The 25929-nt window shown below is 53.5% G+C and overlaps 1 protein-coding gene across 1 annotated transcript; it reads right to left on the reverse strand.

The window, feature by feature from the left end:
- Positions 1-31: 31 nt before the first annotated feature.
- On the reverse strand, positions 32-22023 carry Hnf1a (HNF1 homeobox A). Its single transcript, XM_037198620.1, has 10 exons — positions 21281-22023; positions 13726-13925; positions 8093-8279; positions 7433-7674; positions 5878-6035; positions 5568-5769; positions 4579-4770; positions 2867-2985; positions 2640-2784; positions 32-1255 (listed from the first exon to the last, which is right to left on the reverse strand). The coding sequence occupies exons 1-10, from the start codon at positions 21607-21609 to the stop codon at positions 1128-1130; spliced, it is 1902 nt and encodes a 633-aa protein (XP_037054515.1). The 5' UTR covers positions 21610-22023; the 3' UTR covers positions 32-1127.
- Between the last annotated feature and the right edge of the window lie 3906 nt (positions 22024-25929).

The following is a 25929-nucleotide window of genomic DNA, read 5'->3' on the forward strand; positions in this document are numbered from 1 at the left end:
TGGCCACTGAGGGATAAGCAGGAAGCTCCCATACGTCTTTTTCATTGACTTTACTAAAAGTTAAATAAGTGTACAGACTTGTCCGTAGCCGGCTCTAAGCTGCAGGGGACACTGTCTCTCTCCTGGCCCTTCCTCAGTCCCAGACAGGAGCCCACCAAGAGCCGGGTTCTCTACAGTAGGCCCAAGGAGATGGCGTCACACGTGCTCTGGGTTCACAGAGCTGCTCTGCCCCTCACAGTCGCACTCAGGACCTTGGATGCCTCAAAATGGCTACTAGTCCCCAGGCTTCAGCCCGGGCCAGTTAGGTGGCTTCTCTCTGCTGGTCTCAGCACACTCTCTCCACCAGACACGGCTCAGGCCTTGCCTTCTGAGTTCCGCCTCCCTCACACCAGAGGAGCTGATGGCCCGGGATGTCGCCTCCTCCAGGAGTCACACACCCTAAGGAACAGGGATGACAACCCCTTTCCCTGAAGCGGCCTTTCTAGTAGAGGCAAGATACCAGGCTGGCATCAAAGACATGTCCGTCCGAGGGAGCAAATGAAACCCTAGGGCTGGAGAGGGATGGCTCGGGTCGAGAAAGCCCAGAAGAGCCCTGCATGCCTTCCCCAGAGCCCCCAGGCCTCGCAGAACAGCTGCTTGGAAAACCCATGTTTAGGGGGGGAGGAGGATCCGCAAACAGGCATGTGGATCACGGGCTGGAAGGATCTGGCGCAGGGTGGAATGGCCTGAGGACGCACAGGAGACAGAAGGCAGCGAGCCGGTGGACCTAGGGCCTCAGGTCCTGTGGCGGTTGCAGGCTCCGACTGGGAGTGCCAGCATCGCAGGCTTCCCGCCTCTGTTCCAAGTATCGAGTCTCCCATTCTGAGCAGCGGGATCATCTTCCAAAACACTGGCCAGATCCATCTGTCTTCCAGTCCTTTGTGGTCCCCTTCTCAGGCTGAGACACCCCCGAGCCATCCCTCTCTGATGCTGGAGGAGCAGCTGGGGATGAGAAGGCCAGCAGCCTATGGCCGGAGACACATGGCAGTCTCCAATGTCCTCCAAGCAGCACGGCCGTGGCCCTTCTTGTCCCCTATGCAGGCAGGGCAGGCTCTGGGAACCCAGCTCCTGAGAGGCAGTCACCATGGTTACTGGGAGGAAGAGGCCATCTGGGTGGAGATGAAAGTCTCGATGACACCATGGTTGGATGGCAGCAGGTGATTGTGTCCGTTGGTGGAGTCGGAGCTCTGGTACAACACCAGGCTGCTGGAGGACACTGCAGAGGCAAATGAGGTCACTGGCTGCCAGCCGAGTCCCCTCCGACCTCCACCCCACCTGCCCGTCCCTAGGGATACTCCAGAGGGAGAAGGCAAAGCCTCACATTCTGAATCCGGGAGCCCAAGTCAACCCTCTCCCCTCAGGGTGAACAGGGAGTCTCCCAGATGCCAGGCTGAGTCAACATTGATGTGGCTGTTATTGGAAAAGCTGGTTGGTTTTTGCATTACTGGGGGATCGAACCCAGGGCCTCATGCTTCTATACAGCCCTTCAGAAGGTACTTTGTGGTTAACAGTGAATTGGCTTTCAGCAGAAGTTATCCTTGGCCATGTGAGCGGGCCACATCTAATCAGAAGTCCTAAACTAGAGAGAGAGGAAGAAGCTAAAGTCTCCTAGAGAAGACTTTCTTCTCTGAGACCATTGTTTCCTGCTGTCCTGGGGTGTCCCAGGCTGCCGCTGCTGTGTGGGACAGATGGCAGATGCCCTTGCCCTACAGCTGTGCTCCACGTCTCCCTGTACACAGTGTGAATGCCATCAACCCTGTCTTGAGAGATTCCAAACAGAGCAAAGTGACAGAGGGTGAGCGAGCTCTGGATCTGCCCTGGGTCCAACCTGTCTGCCACCATAGCTGTGGGAGAGGGCCCCTCCCCTCCTTGAGTGTGCGTTTGCACATCTGTACAAGGAGACAGTGTCTTCAGTAACTGCCGTTACAGCTGTAAGGGCCAGGTGGGGGATCTGAGGCTCCATGGGATAGCAGCTTTCCTGAAGTCACAAAATTGGGGGTGGAGGACACCGCAGACCTCAGAGCCCAGCAGCCTCTATGGCATTGTAGGCTATAAGCTGAGTATGTGGAGCTGGACGGGCTGAGGGGTGCATGTCCATTATGATATAAGGACATGAGCCCTCCCAGTTTCCCAGATGAGGCCAGAGAGCCAGACTCCTAGGTGAAAGCTGAGGGTTTTTTGTTTTTTTTTTTTTTGGGGGGGGGTTGTTTGGTTTGTTGTCTTGGTTTTTTGAGATGGGGTTTCTCTGTGTAGCCCTGGCTGTCCTGGAACTCACAGAGATCCATCTGTTTATGTCTCCCAAGTGCTGGGATTAAAGGCGTGCACCACCACACCCAGCAAAAACTAAAATTTTAATGCTGGCCACTAAGCCCTGAGCCAGGCCCGGGGAGAAGGCATGGTGGGTAAGAGTACTTCAGGGTGGGTGAGACCGTAAAGAAGCTGATGACCTCGGTTTAATCCCGGGGACCACACGGTGGAAGGAGAGAACCAACTCCGGAAAGCTGGCCTCTGACCTCCACACGTGAGCACCCCCCCCCATCCACCCTCAGTCCATTGTACACACCACCTCACATCCTACTGGGAGGCAGCAGACCCCTCACCGGTGGGACTGGTGCTGAGCCGGTGGGCTGGCTGCAGGAGCTGGATGCTCGATGGGTCCTGGCTGGGGATGTGGACGGTGGCGGCTGGAGATGATGGTTCATGAAGCCCAGGCTCACTGGAGGCCTCTGTGTCTGAGGTGAAGACCTGGGGAACCAGAGTTAACACCCTGAGCCCATGGCACGGGAGTGTGGGGCTTCAGGTGGGGCTTCAGGGGGCGGGGCCTTACCTGCTTGGTGGGTGCGAGGCTGGCAAGGGCACTGAGGTTGGTGTCTGTGATCAGCATGGTCTGCGGAAGCAGGCTGGTGTGGGTGTACTGGGCCACCTCGGGCTTGTGGCTGTAGAGGGCTGGGCGGAGAGAGGACACAGATAGATAAGGCTCCCTGGACCCTTCCCTCAAGACTGAGTACCCTATAGGAAGTGGACAGGGGGCCCGGTGAATGACCTGATGGGGCAGCGCTTGGGGATCCGGATGGGAGAGATGGGCCCCTACCTTCCCATTGTAGGGGCCTGCTCAGCTAAGCCAGATGGGGAGCAGCCCAGGGAAGGGCCAGCACCAATCCCAGCTCATTCTGTGTTTGTTCCCCCAGGTAGAATACAACCCAGCTGTGTATAAGCAAATGAGGAATGGAGGCACAGTGGGCCTGTGCTGAGTACAGATTGATGCAGTAGATGCAGATACTGCCGCACTAAATGCGGGTGGTCCTGTTGTACCAAGTGCAGGTACTCTCTAGTACTGTGCTCAGTGTGCGGTGCTAACTAAGCAAAGGGACCGCAGGAGCAAGCGTGGGTGCTGTAGCGTGAGCGCAGGTGTGGTTGTGCCAAATGCAGGCCTCTGAAGAAAAGGCTGGTGGCCTCCATCTGGGGTGAGCAGGGCAGGGGCCAGCAATGCCTCTATCTCCAGGACACCGCCAACAGGAACGGCTCCCCCTCCAGACCCTCCCAGAGACTTGAACACTCGCCTAGCACACAGTAATGGCACACTCTCCCAGGAGCTCAGCTAAAAGCATGGTGCCCACGCAGACACAGATTCGCTTTCAGCCTCACACAGGTCCATAAGTCCCTGTCTCCATGCTGAAGTGCAAAAGGTCTGAACCCGAAGCGTTTCGTAAGGGTGGCCCCGTGGCCCATTTGATGGGCAGCCTTGTGCAGACCTGGTGTGAGGCTACGTGAGTGTGCGTGCATAGGTGTGTGTGTGTGTGTGTGTCCACATACAAGTGTAGGCATGTGAGGCCAACAGAACCCCAGCTGTTGTTCACGGGTGCCACCCACCCTGTTTTCTGAGAAAGTTTTCTCTCTTGCCTGGAGCTCACCAAGTCGGCTGGACTGGCTGACCCGAGCCCCAGGGATCACCAGTGTGCCTCCACCTCCTCAGCTCTGGGTTACAAGAAGTGCACACGCCACCATGTCCCACCCCCCCCGCGTGGCTTCTGAAGGGTAAGTCTTCTGTCCTTTACTGACTGAGCCATTTCCCCACACCCTGTGGGAATCTTTTAATCTCCTTCCTGTGGCTCCCACCTCTGACTGCCGAAATAACAGCGCTCTGTGGACAGGTGCTGCCCACCCTGGACTGGGAGCCGTATGTAACGTGAGATATCCACAAGCCACCTTTCTAAAAGTGGAAAGGTCATAAACTGAAGGGTGCACCGCCCCAGGGGTTTCAGAGACCAGGCAGTGGCTCGCACTCCTGCACCCAAACAGAGCTGGGCACATGACCGATGGACGACAGCACTGTGCACACTGCACAGCCCACATGAGCTCCCGTGTGCACACACAGAGAAGCAGGTCGGTGGCCCGTAGATACCTGCACCACACACAGGCAGACCACGGCACCTGCACCACACACAGGCAGACCACGGCACCTGCTGCCTGCCCTGACGTGTGCCGACCCACAGCCGACCTCCAGCCCCCCTCCCCTAGACCCACGTGAGGGACGCTCACCGTGGGGGCTCTGCAGCTGGGCCATGGTGGCCATGAAGGGGCTCTGGGCCACGTGGCTCTGAACAGGGGGCATGAGAGGCTGCTGGTAGGAGGGGTGCAGCGGCTGGGAGAACTGGACCGGCTGCAGGGTGGTCAGGCTGCTGCCCATGCTGTTGATGACCGGCACGCTCTGGGCCTGGGTGGAGGCCAGACCTGGTGCAGGACAGGCAGGAGTCAGCCCAGCCTCGTACCCGCCACCCTGCGTCCTCCCTAGACCCAGCCCAGACCCTTTGAGGGACGCTATCCCCCCTTCCCAGAGCCTGTCGGTTTTAAGAGGAAGGGGAGGGGCTAAGGAATAGCCCGACAGTAGGACCACCACAAACACAGGGTGGCCGTGAAGAGTCATCCTCCAGGCCAATAGCTCCGCATCTGGCCTGGCAGGAGAGGCAGGCTGGGGGTAGATTAGAGGTTGTCAGGCCTCCCTGGAGCCCTAGGGGTTCCACAGCAGTGGCAAAGCCCCGGGCTTCTCTCTCTGCTCCCTCTTCTAGCAGCTCCCTATGTCTTAGATACTGAGCAATAGTTCCTGCATATAAAGGGTTTGAGACTTAGGGCCAGAGGGATGGTTCAGCGGTTAGAGCACTGACTCTCTTCCAGAGGTCCTGAGTTCAGTTCCCAGCAATCACATGGTGGCTCACAACCATCTGTAATGAGAGCTGGTGCCCTCTTCTGGCTTGCAGGCAGGACACTATATACATAATAAATAAATCTTTAAAAAAAAAAAAAGGCTGAAGAACTAGAAAACATCTCACAATACATCCTCAGACTGGATGATTTCAGTCATTTCTACACTGCTTATTGGTTTTGTTTGGTTCATTGTCTGGGATCATGGGTGCCTAGCCACAGACATCTAGAAAGTAGGCGTTGGGTGGATGGATGGGTCCCAGTGGCTCTTCTTTCCAGATCCCGACTCTGCAGGAGGCACAGGGGCCCACTCACCCCCACCTCCTTACCAATGACCAAGGTGGAGGCGCCTGTGTTCGTGAACGTGGGGCCCAGGGAGGCGGGCTCCCCGGGCCCAATGGTCATGACCCCAGGCAGCGAAGCCATGATGAGGTTCTGTGGCTGCTGGTTGAGACCTGGAGACGTCTGCTCCAAGTTGTGCAGGGCTGTCAGGGTGCTGACTGGGGGCAGGGGACCCCCAGTGGCCGAGACCTGTGAGGAGGGTAAGGCAGGTTGAGTTGGCGTATCCCCACACTGTCTCCTAGCCATGGAGAATGGGGCTACGCAGGGTTTCCACCCAGGGTGGAGCCGTTCACTCACCAGCTTGGCCTCAGTGCTCAGCAGGCTGCTGCTGGGCTCCAGGCCCGTGGGGGACACTTGGTGTAAGGCCGCAGACACTGTCACTAAGGGGCCGCCGCTGCTTGAGGGCACCTCGGCGGCGGCGGCCTCACTGGTTGCAGGCTGTCCGTACCGCACACCTGGAGTGGGGGGCAACGTCTAGCCTCAGCGCCCCACTTTCCCGTCCTCTGCTCCCCACAGACCTCACCACGCCAGAGCCGACTGTTTTTCTGGCACCCCATCTTTCCTGCGGTGCTAGCCTGCTTTCCAGATCTTTTCACTCATGGCCCTGTGCCCCCCACTGCCTGGTGTGCCCTGCTCTGTGTAGAAGACACCCAAAGAACAATGGGACTGAGCCGAATCGGGGCTCAGAGAACTGAATGGAAGTGAACTGAGCTGAGCAGAGTGGGCTGCAATCGGCCACATTAAATCAAATCCCCTGAAATGGGCCCAGAAATGAGTTGAGCGAGACTGAGCTTTGGCTGAGCTGATCAAAATCCAATTGAATTGGGCTAAATTGAATTGAGCTTTACAGCCAGCCTCTTATCCACAGGTGCTGCAGCCTCGGATTCAATCAATTGTTGGATCAAAAAGATTTGAAAAACAATTCCACGTTTGCACTGAACACATGTAGGTGGTTTTCTTGTCACTAGATCTCAGCCAATACTGTATAACTGTCTACATGGTAATTACAGTGTATTGGGTGTCATAAGTCATCTAGAAATGACTCAGGATACAGTAGGATGTGCATGGGTGAGCGGTGTCTGCAAGAGGTCCCGGCCCCAATTCCCAGACACCAGGGGATACACTATGCGTGATGAACTGGATTCCGTGGAATTAGTTTGGTTTGAATGGGAATCGGCTGGATCAAACTATGACCTGAACACGACTGAGTTGAACTGAAATGGTCTGGATGGGTAGATCCAAAGGGCTTGTGTTGCCCGGAAGTAACCGGAGGCGAGTTGTGGTGAACAGAGTGGGTTGGAGTGGGATGAACAGCGTGGCATGGGTGGGGTTTTAGTGAGTGGGGCAGGACGGTGTGAGCCAGGGTGGATCTGGCTAATCGGCGTGGCGTGGAGTGCGCAGGGTTAACTGGTGCGAGCGGAGAGAGTGGAGTCGGCTAAAAGCATGGAAGGAAGTGTGACTTGAGCATAGTGGGAGGAAACGGAGCAGAAGGGGAAATGGAGTGGACGGAGTGAGGTGGATGGGGAGGGGCGGGGCGTAGACGGAGTAGAGTGGACAGAGTGGGTGGGGCAGGGTGGAGGGGCGGGGCGTAGACGGAGTAGAGTGGACAGAATGGGTGGGGCAGGGTGGAGGGGCGGGGCGTAGACGGAGTAGAGTGGACAGAGTGGGTGGGGCAGGGTGGAGGGGCGGGGCGTAGACGGAGTAGAGTGGACAGAGTGGGTGGGGCAGGGTGGAGGGCGGAGTGCAGGGTATCTGGGGTGGTTGCCACCCCTGGGTCGATCCCTCCAGCCCTTCTGCCTGTCCACTCCTTCTCTCCACCCCCATCCCAAGGTCGCTACCGCACAGCACTCACCGTGGACCTTACTGGGGGAGAGGGCGGATGTGGACAGGCCCGGGGAGCTGTGAGCGGGCAGCGCAGGGCCCGGGCCCGGCCCCGGCGGAGGCCCGTTGTACGTGTCCATGGCCAGCTTGTGCCGGAAGGCTTCTTCCTTGCGCCGGTTGGCAAACCAGTTGTACACACGCACCTCCGTGACCAGGTTGGAGCCCAGCCCCTGTGCCTGAGACGGTGACACCCCCCTCTGGATGCACTCCGCCCTGCAAAGATGGCACCCATGAGCCCCCAGGCCAGACTCAGAGGAGGGAGGACCGTGCTGAGAAGTGGAGTCGGCCCAAGTGCCGGATCTGACAGATCTGGATTACAGTACCGGTCCTGCTGTGTGACCCTGGACAAGTGACTTACTTAGCCTCTATGGCCTCAGTCACAACGTGTACGAAACAGCCATAGGGTTGTAGATGAGATGATCGGAGATGAGTGACCCCCCCCCCAATGTTGCTGGGGTGGGTGGGGGATGCTGAGAATTCAATTCAAAACAATGGAAAGAAACGGACTCCGCTCAGTGGACAGCAAGAGTCCTCACGGACTGGGGGCCCAGAGACACCTCCCTCCCCGGCCTGGCCTCAGCCCTGCCAGGCCACCACCCCGCCAGGCCACCACCCCGCCAGACCACCCCACCTATTGCATTCCTCCACCAAGGCCTCCCGCTCTTCCTTGCTGGGGTTCTTCTGCCTCTCGTAGGCCTGGAACAGGATCTGCTGGGATGCTGGGCCCCACTTGAACCGGTTCCTCCGTCCCTTTTTGGTCGGCAGCTCATCGCCTGTGGGCTCTTCAATCAGTCCCCCCTGGCCCGCGTGGGTGAATTCTGTCGGGACCGAGAGCGCCGTAAGTTGACCACGCCCACCCTCACCATCGGCTCACCGGACCCCCGCCCCCATCCTCTGTCTTCCCCCAGGCGCTGAAACCGAGCAGTTGGCAGCTAAGACTGAAGGCATCAAATCTGGACTGGAGCCGTGAGTCAGTGGCAGAGAGCTTGCCTAGCATGCAGGAGGTCTTGAGTCCAACCCAAAGCCGAGCCCCATCCACCACTAAAAGAGGACTTGGTGCCCTAAATCCCAGCACTCAAGAGGCAGAGGCGGGCAGAGCTCTGGGAGTTCAAGGCCAGCCTGCTCTGTATGTCGAATGCCAGGTCAGCCAGGGCTACATAGAGAGATCCTGTCTTAAACAAAACGACAAACAATTCATTAATTAACTTGGCCCAGAGTGCAACATTCTTCACAGCTGCGGCCCATTCACACCCACTCACACTGCCTCTGAGGTAGCATCTTGCTTCTGTGCACACTCACTGAGTGGCCACAGGATGGCAGGAGCCAGGACCAAGACCTGAGGTACCAGATGCTATGGCTTGGTCCCTAAACCTGAAACACTTTGTGTATTTTTAATATTTTTTTTGTTTGTATGTGCATGTAATGTGTGTGTGGGTGCCCACAGAGGCCTGAAAAGGGTGTTGTAGGTGACTATGAAACACCTGATGTGGGTGCTGGGAATCGAACTTGAGTCCTCAGGAAGAGGAGCATTTTTTTTTTTTTTTGAGACCTCATCTATCTATGCAACTCTGTCTGTCCTAGAACTTGGTATATAGACCAAGCTGGCCTCAATTTCACAGAGATCCGCCTGCCTTTGCCTCATGGGTGCTGGGATTAAAGGCATGCGCCACCACACCTGGCCCTAAATATGTACTTCTTTTTTTGTTTGGTTTGGGTTGTTTTTGTTGGTTTTTTTTTTTTTTTGGTGTTTGTTTGTTTGTTTTTTGAGTCAGGGTTTCTCTGTGTAATAGGCCTAGCTGTCCTGGAACTGGCTCTGTAGACCAGGCTGGCTTCGAACTCACAGAGAGCCGCCTCCTTCTACCTTCTGAGTGCTGGATTACAGGCGTGTGCCAACACTACCTGGCTAATATGTACTTCTCAAAGATGAACTTCAGCAACTATATGATAATATCAGTGTAATGGATTACCCAAAAAATTTAAAGTTAAAACCACAATACAATACCACCATGTGTACATCGTGGTTAAAATAAAAAGACCCACATTAACAATTGTTGACGAAGATTCAGAAGCACCTGGAATGCTGAGACCCTGCTGTTTGGAGTGTAAAACGTAACGAGTGGGCAGGATCTACTAAAACCCACTAAGTCCGCAGCCAATAGAATTGTGTGTACAGCTTTAGCAAAAAGCGCAAGTGAGAATGTTTGGAGCAGTCCCGTTCACAGAATCAAAAGATCAGAAGCAATCCAAATGACCATTAAAAAGGGATAATGTCAGCCAAGAGTGGTGGCGCACGCCTTAAATCCCAGCACTCAGGAGGCAGAGGCAGGTGGATCTCTAAGTTCGAGGCCAGCCTGGTCTACAGAGTGAGAGCCAGGACAGCCAAGGCTACACAGAGAAACCCTGTCCTGAAAAACAAAACAAACAGAAAAGAACAATGTCTCCCCCACAAGGTCACAGTCACATGTGAAAAGGAACTTGGCCCGTGTGAAATGACAAGGGACCCCGTAGAGAGAACTCGCGGGAAAGAAGCCACTGTGTATATCTCAGTTTGTGACAACTCCGGGACGGCCATAAGCAGCCGCGGTGGAGGTCGGGACCAGTGACGACCCTTGCTGGAGGGGTTGCTAGGAAACGGCACTGTGCAGGTCTTCATCCAACGGGCAGCTGCGCTGCTCTGTTAGCTTTGCAAAGATGCGTCGGGAGAGCATCCTCACAGCTAAAATCCCAGCCCGCTGGAGGCCGAGGCAGGAGAATTGCTGTAAGTTTGAGGCCAGCCTGGGCTGCATAGCAAGTTCCAGGCAAGCTGGGGCAACAGAGGGACCTTGCCTCAGAGGAAGGAAGAAAAAGAAGAAAAAAAAAAAAGGAGGGGGAGAGGGAGAAGGGGGAAGTAAGTTAATTTAGACCAGGCTGGTCACTGTGCCCAGATGAATTGTACACTTCAGATCTGTGGACTGGGGCTGGGTGTGGTGGCACATGTTTTTAATCCCAGTACCCGGAAGCTGAGGCAGGCAGATCTCTTATGAGTTCGAGACCAGCCTGGTCTACATTGTGAGTTCCAGGCCAGCCAAGGCTACATAGTGAGATCCTGTCTCAAAACAAAAACAAACAACAGCAACATCAAAAGCTCACCACCACCACCGGAAGATTTGTGGATTTTTGTATATTAGGCCTATTTTAAAGGATTTTTTTTGTTGTTATTAAAGTAAGGCGTCCAACTGAAAACCAGAAGACCGTTTTCCTCTCTGAGGTTGCTGAGTTAGTAGGATGACAGCCCAGAGCTCCCAGGACCAGTCTGTGCCCCTATGAGGAGACCCCCTGATGGGATGCCCACAGAAGAGAAAACCAGCCCAAGGAGCCACGTGATGGCAGCTGTGAGCTCGGCCCCTGGGGGCTGGGGGTGGGGGCAGGAGGAGCCATTCAAGAAACCACCCATGGCTGGGCGGTGGGGGCACACTCCTTTAATCCCAGCATTGGGAGGCAGAGTCTCTGTGAGTTCGAGGCCAGCCTGGTCTACAGAGCGGGATCCAGGACAGGCACCAAAACTACACAGAGAAACCCTGTCTCGGAAGAAGAAGAAGAAGAAGAAGAAGAAGAAGAAGAAGAAGAAGAAGAGGAGGAGGAGGAGGAGGAGGAGGAGGAGGAGGAGGAGGAGGAAGAGGAAGAGGAAGAAGAAGAAGAAGAAGAGGAAGAAGAAGAAGAAGCCATCCTTGGCTGTGTAGCGAGTATGAGGGAGAGCCAGCTACACATGAGACCCTAGTCGAAAAAAAAAAAAAAAAAAAAAAAAAAAGGAAGGAAGGAAAGAGGAAAAGAAAGGAGGAGGGAAACAAAGCCAACCCAAGCTACGAAGTGTATGAAAAAGTCAGTTAAGGCCCTGGAGGCAGCCATGCCTGAAACAGCCCTGGATTGCTCATTCATGAGCAATAAATTCCTTTTTAAAAATTCTTAAATCAGTTTGAATCGGCTTCTGCCCCATTTTCCTGAAAGAGCTCTAATACTCTGGGCTCATCTTGAACATTCTTCTCCCATCCTCCAGTTTCTCCCTTAAAGTTCCAAACTCTAGGCTGGGGGCTGGAGAGATGGCTTCAGCACTGGCCGCTCTCCCAGGAGTCCGTCCCTGCACCCACGTGGTGGCTCACAACCACCTATAACTTTAGCGCCCAGGGATCCAGCGCCCTCTTCTGGCCTCCCTGTGCACCAGACACACAGACATAACACTCACACACAAAATAAAATCGAACCAAACCCCTTGGGCTGCAGGGTTACAAAACAGCTCCTGTGTGGAAGGTTCAAGGAACATTTCGGACTGGAGGCAGAAAGATGGTAAGAGCCAGAGGCTCAGGGAATTTGCCGTAAGACTGTCTCTTAGGAATGTCAGACGTTACACCCATAGTCTCACCAAGACTATCGCCTAAACATGAGCTGAACAAGGTGGACAAAGACATCAGCAGTGGACACACACAGCGGTCAGGGGAAGAGGAGCATGAGACCTCAACCCTGCACAAGACCTACAGGCAACTTAGGAACACTGCCAGCAGGAGACAGAGTCTTCCCCAGAGAAGAGCACACAGACGGGTCATCCAGTACCAGATGCTCAGCCTAAAAACACCATACAGACCGAGCAGGTTATATTTAGGGATACATGTCTACACACACATATATGCATGTAACAACAATTAATGAAAAAAGAGACCATGCATTTGAGAGAGAACAAGGAGAGGTAAATGGGAGAGTTTAAAGGGAAGAGAGGGAAGAGAGGAATGATGTAATTATAGTCCCAAAAATGGAAGAAAGGGAGAAAAAGAAAAATTAAATAAAATAGATCTTAAAAAAAAAACAAACAAACTCCGTCTGGTGGTCCAGTTCAGGTTATCAGGTGGCCAGCACTTTTACCCCCCAGGCATCTCATAACTGTTCAGTAACAATTTTTGTTGTTGTTGATTTAGTTTTTTTGTTTTGGTTTTTTTTGAGACAGGGTTTCTCTGTGTAGCTCAGGTTGTCCTGGAACTCGCTCTGTAGACCAAGCTGGCCTTGAACTCACAGAGATCTGCCTGCCTCTGCTGGGATTAAAGGCGTGCACCACCGCTGCCTGGCTCCATCAACAATCTTAAAAGCACTTACTCTGCACCCCAACATCCCACATCTAGGAATTTTTCTATGTGGATGTTTTTTGCAAAAAAGGGTCATGAGAACCTATCAGAAAAACTCTAATAGTACCTCAGTAAGTGGCTAGTTAAGCAAGCCACGATGTCTCCCAATAACAGCCAACTATTAGAAGCCTTAGAAAGAGTGATATCAAGTTGGATGTAGCAGAACCCACTTGTCATCCTGGCACTTGGGAGGCTTGAGTCAGCAAGATAACAGGTTCAAGGCCAACCTGGGCTACATAGTGAGACCCTGTATCAAAAGTAAACAAAGGTCTGGGAACTCAGCTCCATGCCTGGTAAAGCACATGCCCAATGTGTGTGAGGCTTTGTGTTCACTCCTAAGTATGTTAGAGAGAGAGAGGTATCAGAAGTTCATCAGTCGCTTAAGTCATCAGTTCTCAACCTGTGGGTCAAGACCCCCACAGGGGATGCATGTCAGATATTTACATGAGGATTCATAAAAGTAGCAAAATTACAGTTATGAAGTAGCAATGAAATAATTTTATGGTTGGGGGTCACCGTGACATGAGGAACTGTATTAAAGAGTCACCGAATTAGGAAGGGTGAGAGCCACTGCTTAAGTATGAGTGTCTGAGCCTTCTCATGCTGTTCCTCTTGACCGAGACACCCTTCTTTATACCTCCGCAGGGACACTTTAAGACCTAAGTAATGGTCATGCTTCCCATGGGACCTTCCTGAAACCTCGGCTGCCTGAGATAGAAGGGCTTACTCTCCCCTCCACGATCTGCTCACCATTTTACTCAGTACTGAGCCCAGCACACAGTAAGTACTCAGTTAATACTATTGCTGGCTTTTGTCATTAGCATACAAAATCCGTGTCTTACTAAATCATAGTGATCCCTCTCAGTTTCCCATTCATTGAGCAGTGCGTTCCTGGAAGGAGAGATCCGGCTTGTGTATCTGCAGATCCCCGGGACTGATACGGCTCCCTTCCCTCGGTGCCTTGGGCAGAGTGACCAGTACATTTGGGGACGTCCTTCTGCTTCCTCCCAGTCTCACTTGTCTGATGGGGGTGGGGACACTCCCACCCCCCTGTGCGCTATGGATGGAGAGCTGCGGGCCCTGCCAGGGGGGGACACAGGCTGGGGTCGTTACTTACGCTGGGCCACCTCTCGCTGCTTGCGGACATACCAGGTGTACAGAGCAGCCCGCTTCTGCGTCTTCATGGGGGTGCCCTTGTTGAGGTGCTGTGACAGGTGGGACTGGTTGAGACCGGTGGTGTCGACCACCTCCCGCTGTGGGATGTTGTGCTGTTGCAGATAGGACTTGACCATCTTCGCCACGCGCCATGGGTCCTCCCTGGAGGGGAGTGAGGACAGGGTCTCTTCAGTGGCCCTTCAAGACACCTCGGGTGAGGCTGGACCCTGCTCTGTGAGTAGGACCTGTACTGGGTCCCGTTCTAGGACACCTGGACACATGCACGGATTCCCACTGGAAGCAGGGAAGACCCTCACCTGTGACTCCTTCGGAGTTCCTCCCCTCTTCTGAACCTGCTCACCAGTATGGGCGCGTGTGTGCACTTGTGTGCGCATGTGCGCACGTGTGCTTCAGTATGTGTGTGGAGGTCAGTTTTCTCTTTCCACCTTTATATGGGTCCGGCAGATTGAACTCAAGCCATCAGGTTTCCGCGGCGAGTGCTTTGCCCTGCTGAGCCCTCTCATAGGCCTTGTTAACTGAGTTTTAAACAACTGTTAAGGGTGGGAGACCTGTCTGGTTCCCAGAACCCAAAATGGCCTGACACAGAGTGTGCCATGGATGATATCCGAGTGAATGAGTGGATGGAGGACGGACGGACGGACAGACAGACAGACAGATGATGGATGGATGCATGGATGCATGGATGGATGGATAGATGGATGCATGCATGGATGGATGGATAGATGGATGCATGCATGGATGTATGTATGGATGATGGATGGATGGATAAATGGATGGTGGGTGGATGGATGGTGGATGGATGATGGATGGATGGATGGATCGATGATGGATGCATGGATGGATGCATGGATGGATGGATGGATGGATGGATGGATGGATGATGGATGGATGGTGGATGGATGAATGGTTGCCTGGGTAGATAGATGCTGACTTGTTTGGTTGTTTTGTAGACAACTTAACATAAGCTACAGTTATCTGAGCAGAAGGGGACCACAAATTGAGAAAATGCCTCCATAAGATTGGCCTGTAGCTGGGCAGTGGTGGCACACACCTCTAATTCCAGCACTCTGGAGGCAGAGGCAGGTGGATCTCTGAGTTCGAGGCCAGCCTGGTCTATAAATCGAATTCCAGGACAGTTGGGGCTTCACAGGGAAACTCTGTTTTGGGGTGGGGATAGGGGAGGAAGATTGGCCTGTAGGCAAGACTGTAAGGGCATTTTCTTAATTAGTGATGATTGATGTCAGAGGGACCAGACTTTTGTGGTGTGAGGCCACCCCGGACAGGTGGTCCTAGGATGTATAAGAAAGCAGGCTGAGGCTGGGTAAAGGTGGTGCACAATCCCAGCATGCAGGAGGCAGAGCCAGGCACTCTGAAGCCAGTCAGCAGGCAGCCTGCCTCCCAGCACTTCCCTGCTCCCCAAAGTCAGCTCTGCCTCACACCACACAGCTTGGAGAATGCGGATCTCAGAGGCAGGGCCGTGGACAGCCTACAGGGGGTTCTCAACCTGTGGGTCACGACCCCTTTCGCAGGGGTCGCCTAGGACCACTGGAAAACGGAGATCTGCATGACCGTTCGTAACAGTAGCAAACTTACAGCTAGGAAGCAGCAATGAAATAATTTTACAGTTGGGGGTCACCACATGAGGAGCTGCACTTAAGGTCGCAGTGTTAGGAAGGTTGAGAACCACTGGCCTAGACCCTCTTGACTCCCTCCTGTGATCAGCGGGTTCCATACCCCGGGGTAATCTAAACTGGTACAGCAAATAAAAAGGGACAGATGGCTGCTAGCGCTCCCTGGGAGCCGCCTGAGTCTCACAGAAAACCCAGGAAGTACGCTTCGTTTGGACCCTGGCTCCACCTCGGACGAAATTCTAGTTCAGGAAAGTGAAATCTTGTCCCAGGTTGATCTAGCCGGGGCTCAAGGATATTTCTCATCCCTGGGGACCCCCCACCCCCTGCAGACTCCTCCCCGCCCCCCTTTTTCACCCCGTGTTCAGGGGCTTCGGGGAGCCTCACCCCTCCTCCCTCCCCTGGGTGCTGGTCAGGGCTAGGAGGGAAGTGGGGGCAAAGTCCAGCTTCTGCTAACATATTTATCTGGTGGCCTCCCTTCACTGGCAAGGGCAGCCCTCCACCTGCTCTCCCCCTCCCTCTCGCCCTCACCTTTCTCCTCCCTCCCCTGCAGGGAGACTGGTCACTTCGCTCTCAGGACAGGTGGGGCTTTTCTCATATTCTGCCAAGATGTCTCTGATTCATGTTCTATCTGTCTCTGTCTCTGTCTGTCTGTCTGTCTCTCTCTCTCTGGGTCTCAGTCTCTCTTTCTCCTTCCCTTCCTTCCTCTCCCCCTCCCTAACCTCACCCTCTCTCCCCCCCTCCATCTCTAATTCTCTTGATATCTCCTATACCATGTCAAATAGAATACTACACACCGCAGCCACCCCCTACAAACACACACACAGAAACAGAAGACAAGCATTTGAATGGGAGCGGAAGTGTTCAAAGTGATAGGAACTTTCGTTTGGGAGAGGGTGGCTGAAACAAGGTCTCGTTGTGTAGCCCAGGCTGGCCTGGAACTCACAGAGATCCTCCTGCCTCTGCCTCTCCAGTGCTGGGATCAAAGGCGTGTGCCATCACACCTGTTTTTTTAAACAGTTCTTTTCACATCAGCAGAAAGTGATTATGAAATGCCAGGCAGAGCCAGGGGTGACCTCAGCATTGAGAGAGCCTGTCTGTCTCAAAAAATATGTGAAAACTAAAAAATGCCAGAGCTGAAAGGACTCAACCTCTGTCTTTTCCTGGGAAAAGTCATCTGTGCCACTTTTGGGGGGCGGATTTACTGAATTAGTCTGTTTCTCTCTTCCTCCCCCTCCCTTCTTCCTTTCCTCCCTCCCCCTTCACACGTGTGTGCAAGCATCATGCACACTCATTCTGACTCTGCCGGAAGAAGTAAATGAGTCCCCAGTAGGGATGAAGGCTTTGGGGCGGAGTCTGGCCCGCAGCAAGGGTTTGTGAGTGGAATGATATAGTTATCATCATCATCATCATCACCATCACTGTGGTTCTGTGTACCCCATCCCCACAGCAGAACCCAGAAGAGTGATGATCTGCCTTCATCTTCTCCTCCCTATTCTGGAGTCAAACAGGTGTCCCCAGCGTTAGGCCTTTGGTTCTCTGATATCCAGAGCCATGGAGTTAAGAGACCGGACTGGAGAGGAAGCCCAATTCTCAGTGGGGGTTGGGGGTGGGGCTTAGATCTAGGAAGGTTCCCAGCTCTGCTACCCACTCTCTGAATGGCCTTGCAATGTGACTTAACATCCATGCCCCCCCCCCCATTTCTTCATATATAAAGTAGGACTAAAGGTATTTCCCATTTCTCAGGTGGGGATCTAGCTCAATTGGTAAGCACTTGCCAAGCATGCCCGGAGTCCTGGATTCAGTCCCAGCATCACATAAAACTGGGTGCCAGTTGTGGTGGCACACACCTTTAATCCTAACGTTCAGGGGGTGGAGGAAGAGGCAGGCAGATCCCTGAGTTCAAAGCCTGCCTGGTCTACAAAGTGAGTTCCAGGACAGCCCAGCTACACAAAGAAACCCTGTTAAAAAAAAAATCAAAAAATAAAACAGGTATGGTGGCACAGGCCTGTAATATCAGCACAGATTACAGAGGCAGGAGGATCAGGAGTTCAAGGTCACCCTTGATATATTAACCTTGAGGCTAGTCTGGCATACTTGAGATCCTGTCTCAAATGTGTGTGTGTGTGTGTTTCAGAAATTCCAGAGAGAAACCCAAGTTTAATACATGTTTAAACCCTTTGCGAGGGTCTTTGGTTTGGTTTGGTTTTTGGTTGCTTTTTTTTAAACGTTATTTATTTTTATTTCATGTATATCAGTGCATACATATGCATATATTTTGCCTGCATGTGTGTCTGTGTGAGGGTGTTGGATCCTCTGGAACTGGAGTTACAGATAGTTGTGAGCTGTCATGTGGAATTGAACCTAGGTTCATTTGGAAGGGCAACCAGTGCTCTTAACCACTGAGTCATCTCTCCGGCCCTGGTATTTCTGGTTTTTTGAAATAGGGTTTGTCTGTGTAGCCTTGGCTGTCCTGGAACTCACTCTGTAGACCGGGCTGTCCTTGAACTCAGAGATCTGCCTGCCTCTGCCTCCTGAGTGCTGGCTTAAGGCGTGCGCCACCACCACCACCCAGCAGCCTTTTGTGAGTTTTAAAGCCCCGAGTGGGAAAGGATTTCTGAAGGTCAAGCTGAGCCACAGAAATGACTGGGGGTGCAGGGCGGCGAACACACAAAGACAGGCATGGAAATCAAGAGTGCTGTGCAGATGCGGGCTAAGCCATCTGAGGCCTGAGTCTGGCCTTACTGCCTGAGGGAATCATTTTGCCTCATTGAACCTTCCTCTGCTCATCTGTGAAATGGGACTACTCATGTTACAGGCTCTGTACTGCTTAGCTGTGTGTCGTGCTCTTGACCTGGTGACTGAATGTTGTCCTCACGTAGACACTGAAGCTCAGGGACAGAACCCACCTAGCAGGCTGGAAAGGGGCAGAGCTGGGGTGGGAACCAAGGTGAGCCACTGTCCAGTGAAGCATCCTGCATGCCGCCTGCCCCTGGGTCCCCAGCTGGAAGAACCCTGCTGCTGAGCTGCAGGGAGGGTCAGGAAACAGCCAGGATGACATTGAAGCAGTTGGCAGACAGGACACAGCTCTGGACCCCAAGAGTTCCCCTAGGGAGGAGTAGGAGGTGTCCTCAGGGACGTCTAATCACTTGTTCACTCATGCCTGGTGTATCAAGGCTGGATGGTGGGGAGGGGGGGAACCGGGCAAATGGTGACATCACCAGCTTTCCCTTGGAGATGTGTGAGGCCACTGCAGACACCCCAATTCTCCCCTCAGATCTCTATCCTTCAGATCTCTGCTGTGGAACCTTGGGCAAGTCTCTTTCCCTCCCCTGGGAAAGAGAGACAGGATCACATCAGGAGACAAGAAATGAACAAAGAGACTAAATAAATTAAATAAACGGAGAAAGTAGGCAGACTCAGTGAAGGGGAGAGAAAGGGGGTACCCATGTGCAGCTAGGGCAGCTAGGGTGCTAAGAGCCAAAGAAGAAGGCGGGGGAAAGGGTCCTGAGCAGGAAGAACAGGACAGGCAAAGGCCGTGAGGTAGAAATCAGTTTGTGCATCCAGGACCAGCGAAGTCAGCATCTCAGGTACCAAAGGAGGGAGGGACACAGGGGAGGGAGCCTGGGGGAGGGGAAGGTATGAGCAGAACTAGAACCAAGGCGGAGAGTTAGTCTTTAGTCCTTGTCTACGGTGACACTGAGGCAGGGGAGGAAAGAGACTTGCCCAAGGTCACACGGTAGAGATCTGAAGGAGAACTGGGGTGTCTGCAGTGGTCTCACACACGAGGCATACGGGGGTCAGACCCCAGACCCACTCCTGCCTTTTCCAAATGTGGGTCTCTGAGCCAACAGCTCCCATGAGGAGTTGGTCCTGATCACCCCCTCTTCCAGCCTCAACCTCCCCACTACCCAGGCCTTTATGGGGGGGTCCTTCAACCCTCTCCCCAGAGTTCTCACCACCACCACCCCCCGTCCTAAAACTAGAGGTCCCACTTTTGTCCCTGGGACATTTTCAGGTCCCCTTTGTTACCTGAACAATAAGTAACCCAGGTAGTTAGTTATAAACTCCGCAGGGACAAGGAGCTGGTTGATAATTTATAGCAACATCTCGAATTCAAATGGAAAGCAAATAGCGCGCTGTTAGCATTAAAGAAAACCAACCTGGGAGGGAACGACTCCAGCCTCCTCCCAGCTCAGCTGCTCTCCCCTGCCCCTCTTGCTACTCCGAGACCCTCTGCCTCCCCGGCTCCTCTGCTCTCCCAGCTCCTCCAGCCCTCTCCCTCCTCGTCCTCCCCGCGGTCCCTCTCCCTGTCCGCTTCCAGGACTCTGCCAGCCCCCGGGAGTCCTTTGACCTCTGCTCAGCTGCTTTGGACCAAGCTCTGCTCCAGCCTCTACTGCCCCCATCGTGGGGGCTGCTGATCAAGAGGTGCCTACCTCGCCAGGTAAGAAGACCCGTGGCATCCCTGTCCCCTGAGCCTCACACCTGAGCCCCTGGTCCCCCCACCTGGCGCCCCTGAAGAGGTCAGGCCCGGCCCCACCCTATCCAGGTTTCTTGTGCCCTGGGTCTGGCGGTACCTGGCCCTTTGCCCCTCCCCTGCAGCGAGGCAGCCCTTTGCCCTCCGCTTCCTGCCAAGGCAGGGGGGCCTGACTGCTCCCCTGCCCCTTGCCCAAGGCCCAGGGAGGTTCCCCAACACTTCCAGAAATGCTGGGCTCCACCAGCCCTCCCCCCACCCCAAGTCAGGATCAGGACCTTGGACAGAAAAGCGGCTGCTCCCGGAATGTTCTCCGGAGAGACGGTTGGCAAACTCCTCAGCCAGCCCTCAGGCCCCTCCTTCACTGCTCCTGCCCGAGTCTGAGCCTCGGTTTCCCTATCTGTGAAGCTGATTTAGTAAGAGCCTCCCTCTGGGGGCTCACCTCCAGATTATGAGAATTCAGGCACCGTGCGGGAAAACCAACAGAAAGTAGCGAGCGAGCGAGCTGGGGAGCGAGCGGGGAGATATTCGCGTGAAAGTTGTGCCGGCTTTGGGAATGGGGGGGGAGGGGATGTTGCTCCCCACAGCCCCCAGGTCACCCTCCCCCCACCCCGGTGTTCCGATTCTCCACCCCCCTACTGGGCATCTATCTCCCAGCCACCATCCCTACAAGTTAATGATCACAGGCCTTATCAGAGCCTTTTGCTATTTATAAATTTATAAAACAAAAGAAATAATAAAGTGCATGGGTAATTAGTAACCAGGTCAGCTTTGCTGAGGAGAGGGGAGGCATCCAGACTGGGACCCACCCAGCACTCCAGGAGATAGGGAGCCAGACAACGGATGAGGGGGTTTGGTGTGGGAGGCCTCTAAACCTGCTATCTGGCCGGGCTGGGGGGCACGTGGTCAGGCAGGGCAGTGGTCACCCCTAGGCTCCATCGGCCTCAGGTAAGAAATCCCCCGGTTTACCCAGCCTGATGCTTAAGGCCCCCCGGTGTGTCCGGACATCCCCTAAAACCCCAACCTCACCCCAGCTTCCCCAGAAGCTTTTGGGTCCTCAAACCTGGGATCTGACCACCTAGCAAGGAGGTCGGAATTGGTGGGAGCATCCATGACCACCACAGTGGCTGAAGATTTCTGTCACCCTAAGCGGCTTGGTTCCTTTGTCCTCAAAGTGACCTGGGCCCTGCGCCTGCTTCCTAAGGACGGGGCTGCAGACAGCAGCCCACCCATGCGGCTATGTGGGAAGAGCAGACGAGTGGGTCCGGCAAGAACGCCTTGAGCTCTCTCTCTCCGCTCTTGACCACCAGCCTGAGGTCCACAGAGGACTCGAGACGGGAAGTGGGCCGCTGTGGGCTCCTTCCGGGGTGCTGGGCACAGGGTGGGGTCCTTACTGCAGCAGTGTCTCCACCACGGCTTTCTGGTGGGCTGCCTCCTCGGGGCTGAGGTTCTCCAGCTCCTTCAGAATGGGTGGCGCGAAGTCTTCCCCGTCGTCATCCGTGTCCTCCTCCGAGCCGCGCGTCTCCCCCAGGCCATTGGGCAGCTCGGCCAGGTCTCCTCGACCGCCGCCGCTGCAGGATTCCCCCTTGTCCAGGGGACCGTCCCCACCCATCAGGTAGGGCCCTGGCTCCCCCAAGGCCTGAATCAGAGCCTCCTTGCTCAGGCCGGACTCGAGCAGGGCAGCCAGGAGCTCCGTCTGCAGCTGGCTGAGCTTGGAAACCATGGCTCCACTACCACCAGGCCACGCGGCCCAAGGCCACTTGGGCTAGCCGCCTCCCCCACCCACGGCCGGTGTCTACTTGCCGGCAGGCTGGCAGTCACGAACCAGGCTGGCTGCACCCACTGCCCCCCCAAATCCCACTAGTCAAGCCCTGTGGGCACCCCCAACCCCCAACCCTGGCCCCAGCGGCCAGTGAATCAGGGCCCCTGCCTGCTCTGTTTACATTGGAGCTGGGGAAATTCTCCAAGGTTCATATTTATCCGTGTGCTTAGCGAAGGGGCTGAACTTTGGACTTCAGCCTTGCAAAGTGCAGGCCTCATGGCAGTGAGAGAGCATCCGGACCAGGAGCCATGGCCTGCAATTGGGAGTGCTCCGAGCAGAAGTGTGGGTGGGGGAGGTAGAGCCCGGCCAGGGGCACGGGCATAGAAGGTACCCGAGCCAGGGTCCTCTGAGAGCAGCGTTGGGTCCCACTGCCCAAGGGTCCCGGTTGTTTTCGGCCCCGGGGGCAGGAGAGCTTTAAAAGCGTATTTCTTTGGGCCGCTGAAGCAGCAGGAAGCCCTGGGCCACTGAGCCAGTTCTCAAGGGCAGAGTTAGGTCACCTTGCCTGAGTGGGGTCACTGCACCTCCATCCAAGCCCAGCACCAGACTCCCAGTGGGAAAAGCTTAAGACTTGTGTCTTAACACTTCGGACTTGTGTGTTGATATCTATGCCCTCCCCATCATTGTATGATCCGGACCAGGAGGGTGTGTGTGTGTGTGTGCGTGTGTGTGTGTGTGTGTGCGCGTGTGCATACGTGCGTGTGCGTGCGTGCGTGCGCGTGCGCGTGCGTGTGTTGCTGTTGTTTTTCCAGACAGTCTTACTGTGTAGTACAGGTTGACCTTGAACTTCCGATCCTCCTGCCTCTACCTCCCAAGTGCTGGGTTTACAAGCCTGTGCCACGGCCAATCTTACGAAACCCAGGGTCTTATGTATCCTAGGCGAGGACTCTGCCAACTGAGCCACACCCCCAGCCCCCAAAATGCATCTTTGAACTTTTCTCAAGTGTAATTTTCTTCAGTACGTTTCTCTTTTTGCGTGCGTGCACGTGTGCGCGTGTGTGGGTGCGTGTGCGTGCGTGCGTGTGTGTGTGTGTGTGTGTGTGTGTGTGCGCGCGCGCGTGTGTGACAGCAGCTCGGGTGGGTGTGCAGGTCAGAGGGCAGCAGCAAGAGTCAGTTCCCTTCCGCCGTGTGGGAGCTCAGACTTGGCCATGGCACATTTCTTGCTGCCTTTTGAAATGTTCGCCTAGCAGGTTCAGTGTGTCCCCCGGCAGGCACTGCTGGTGACACACTGGTGTGTCACACCATCCAATCAATTTAGAGCATTTTCATCACCTGCTGAGCTGAGTGGCCACTCCCCATGCGGGTCTCTAGCCCAGCCTCTGGCCACCATGGACCTGCCATCCCTCCCTCCCTCCCTGCCTCCGTCCCTCCCTGCACTTGCCTCTCCTTAGCATTTAATTTTCCAAGCTCACTCATCCAGAGCACAAATTTATCCCCATCTATCCCTTCTCTGGTGAATAAAGGGCCATTACTTCAAGGAGACATGGCACTTCCCCATGCATCCGTGGGTGACTAATTATGGTCCCCCACCTTTGAGCTGTGGTGACCACGCTGCCCACAGCATCCACACTCAAGTTTTTCTGTGAATGTGTGCCTTCCATCCTTTCATTCATTAAAGAAATACATCACATGGACAAGGAGTTCTGGGCCAGCCTGGGCTACATACTATAAATTAATCCTAAAAGCCCGTGGATAAAACAGCAAACTTCTCATTGGGGACAGGTCCATCCTCCCAGGCCTTCATCCTAGCCAGGCCTGCTGTTCCGCCAGGAGGGAGCTTGGCCCTCATGTTCCCCAGTGAAAGCCTTTTCCCAGTGAAAGAGCTGCCCCTAAACTGGGCTGTTTCCAGAACCTTCGAGATTCTTTGGAGCCAGGGTCAAGTTTTGCAGTGGAGGAAACTATAACCAGAAAGCCTCCAGGTCGGCAGCAGGCAAGAATGTGTCGGTGAGCCAAGCACCCGAGACTGTCAGCCATGACCCTTCCCATGACCCTTCCCGTGACCCTTCCCATGTCTGGCGTTCAACACACAGGAGTCACGGTCAACAGTCATGCCACCAGTGACACGTGGCTATCAAGACCTCGACCGGTGGCTGAGAGCTCTTGTTGAAATGGTGTTATTTTTGATAAACTGGGTTACATTTTAAAATGAAAACCAAATGAAATGTTAAAAGGACTGGATACGTAGCTCAGCTGTAAAGCACATCCCAGGCACACAAGGGCCCCTGAGTTCTATGCCTCCCCCCCCCCCGCCCCCCGCACACGCATTTAAAAAATGATTAAGTTGAAGTTTAAAGTAATTTAAATTGCATTTCATCAAAATAAAATCCATTATCATCATAGTATATTGCACCTAATTGTAATTAATTTTAGATTGTTTTCTAGTTTACTTATTGTGCTGGCTAGTTCTATGTCCGCTTGGCACAAGCCAGAGTCATTTGAGAAACGGGAACCCCAACTGAGAAAACGTCTCCACTGGGTTGGCCTGTGATGAGTTTTCTTGATGATTGATGTGGGAGGACCCAGCTCACTTGGGGCGGTGTACCCATGGGCAGGTGGTCTTAGATAGTACAAGAAAACAGTCATGGCCTCTGCGTCAGCTGCTGCTTCCAGGCTCCTGCCCTGCTGGAGTTCCCGCCCTGACTTCCCTCAGAGGTGGAGTGTGACCTGAGAGCTGTAAGCTGAAATAAACCCTTTCTCCCCAAGGTGCTGTTGGTCATAATGTTTTATCACAACAATAAAAATCTTAGCCAAGACATTTTCTTACTTACTTTCTATTTCTGTTTTTTTTTCTTCTTTTCTTTTCTTCTTCTTCTTCTTCTTTTTTTTTTAAAGTGTGTTGCACCGGTCAGTGGTGAGCGCCTTCACCATTGAGCCGACTTACTGGCTCTACTTTGGTTTGGTTTGGTTTTGAGACAGGGTCTCACTATGAACCCTGACTGTCCTAGAATTTGCTATGTAGACCAGGCTGGCCCTAAACTCACAGAGATCTGCCTGCCTCTGCCTCTGGAGTGCTGGGATTAAAGATATGCATGAATCAACATGCCCACAACTATGAATGTTGATAGTTTTTAATTATTATTATTACTTTTTTATCATTATTATTATTATTTTGAGACAGGGTCTCTTTACATAGCCAGGTTTGGTTTGTTGTTTTGTTTTTTAAGACAAGGTTTCACTAAGTAGCTGAGGTTAGCCTCAAACTTATAATCCTCCTGCCTCAGACTTCCAAGTGATAAGATTATAGACATGTGGCACCAAGCCAGACAAATAATTTTTCGTTTAAAAATTTTGTAATTAGGCCGGGCGGTGGTGGCGCATGCCTTTAATTCTAGCACTCGGTGGGGCAGAGCCAGGCAGATCTCTGTGAGTTCGAGGCCAGCCTGGACTACAGAGTGAGTTTCAGGAAAGGTGCAAAGCTACACAGAGAAACCCTGTCTCGAAAAACAAACAAACAAAAAAAATTGTAATTAGATGGAAACAAAAGGATCATGAGTTTAAGGTTAATTTCAGCTACATAGTGAACTTGACTAGCCTGGACTAGATGAGACGTTCTCGCCAAAAAAAAAAAAAAAAAAAAAAAAAAAAAAAAAAAAAAAGCCAAGCATGATAGCACACACCTGTAATCCCAGCACTCGGGAGGCAGAGGCAGGCAGCTCTCTGTGAGTTCAAGGCCAGCCTAGTCTACATAGAGGGTTTTAGGACAGACAGGGCTACATAGTGAGACTCTACCTCAAAGAAAAAGAGAGAGAGGAAAAAGAAAACACCAATAAATAAATGAAAATAACAAAATCTCCCTTCTTTTCTTTTCTCTTTCACTGTTTATGGCTGGTTTTCATTATTTAGTGATCTATGGAGCCCAAGGGCTAGGATTACAGGTACAGGCTACACCCAGTTTCTTTCTGCTTTTTTTGTTTTTTGTTTTTTGTTTTTTTTTTTTTTTTTTGGTTTTTCGAGACAGGGTTTCTCTATGTAGCTTTGCGCTTAATGTTGCTACTGAGATTTTTAACAGTTCTATCGTGGCTCTGGGGCAGAGCTCAGGCCCAGCATGTGGCTCACAGTCTCCACTGGCCTACACTACTTTGGACTCCGCTGAGGCATTACTGTGCTGGTTTATATCGCCAGCGGGACAGAACCTACAGTCTCTGAAGGGGCAAACCTCTGACATGCCGTGAGGGACTACTAGACGAGGTTGCAGTGGGGAGACCCATTCTCAATGGGGGTGAC

The sequence above is a fragment of the Peromyscus leucopus genome, chromosome 23, assembly GCF_004664715.2.
Source record: "Peromyscus leucopus breed LL Stock chromosome 23, UCI_PerLeu_2.1, whole genome shotgun sequence".
Lineage (NCBI taxonomy): Eukaryota > Metazoa > Chordata > Mammalia > Rodentia > Cricetidae > Peromyscus > Peromyscus leucopus.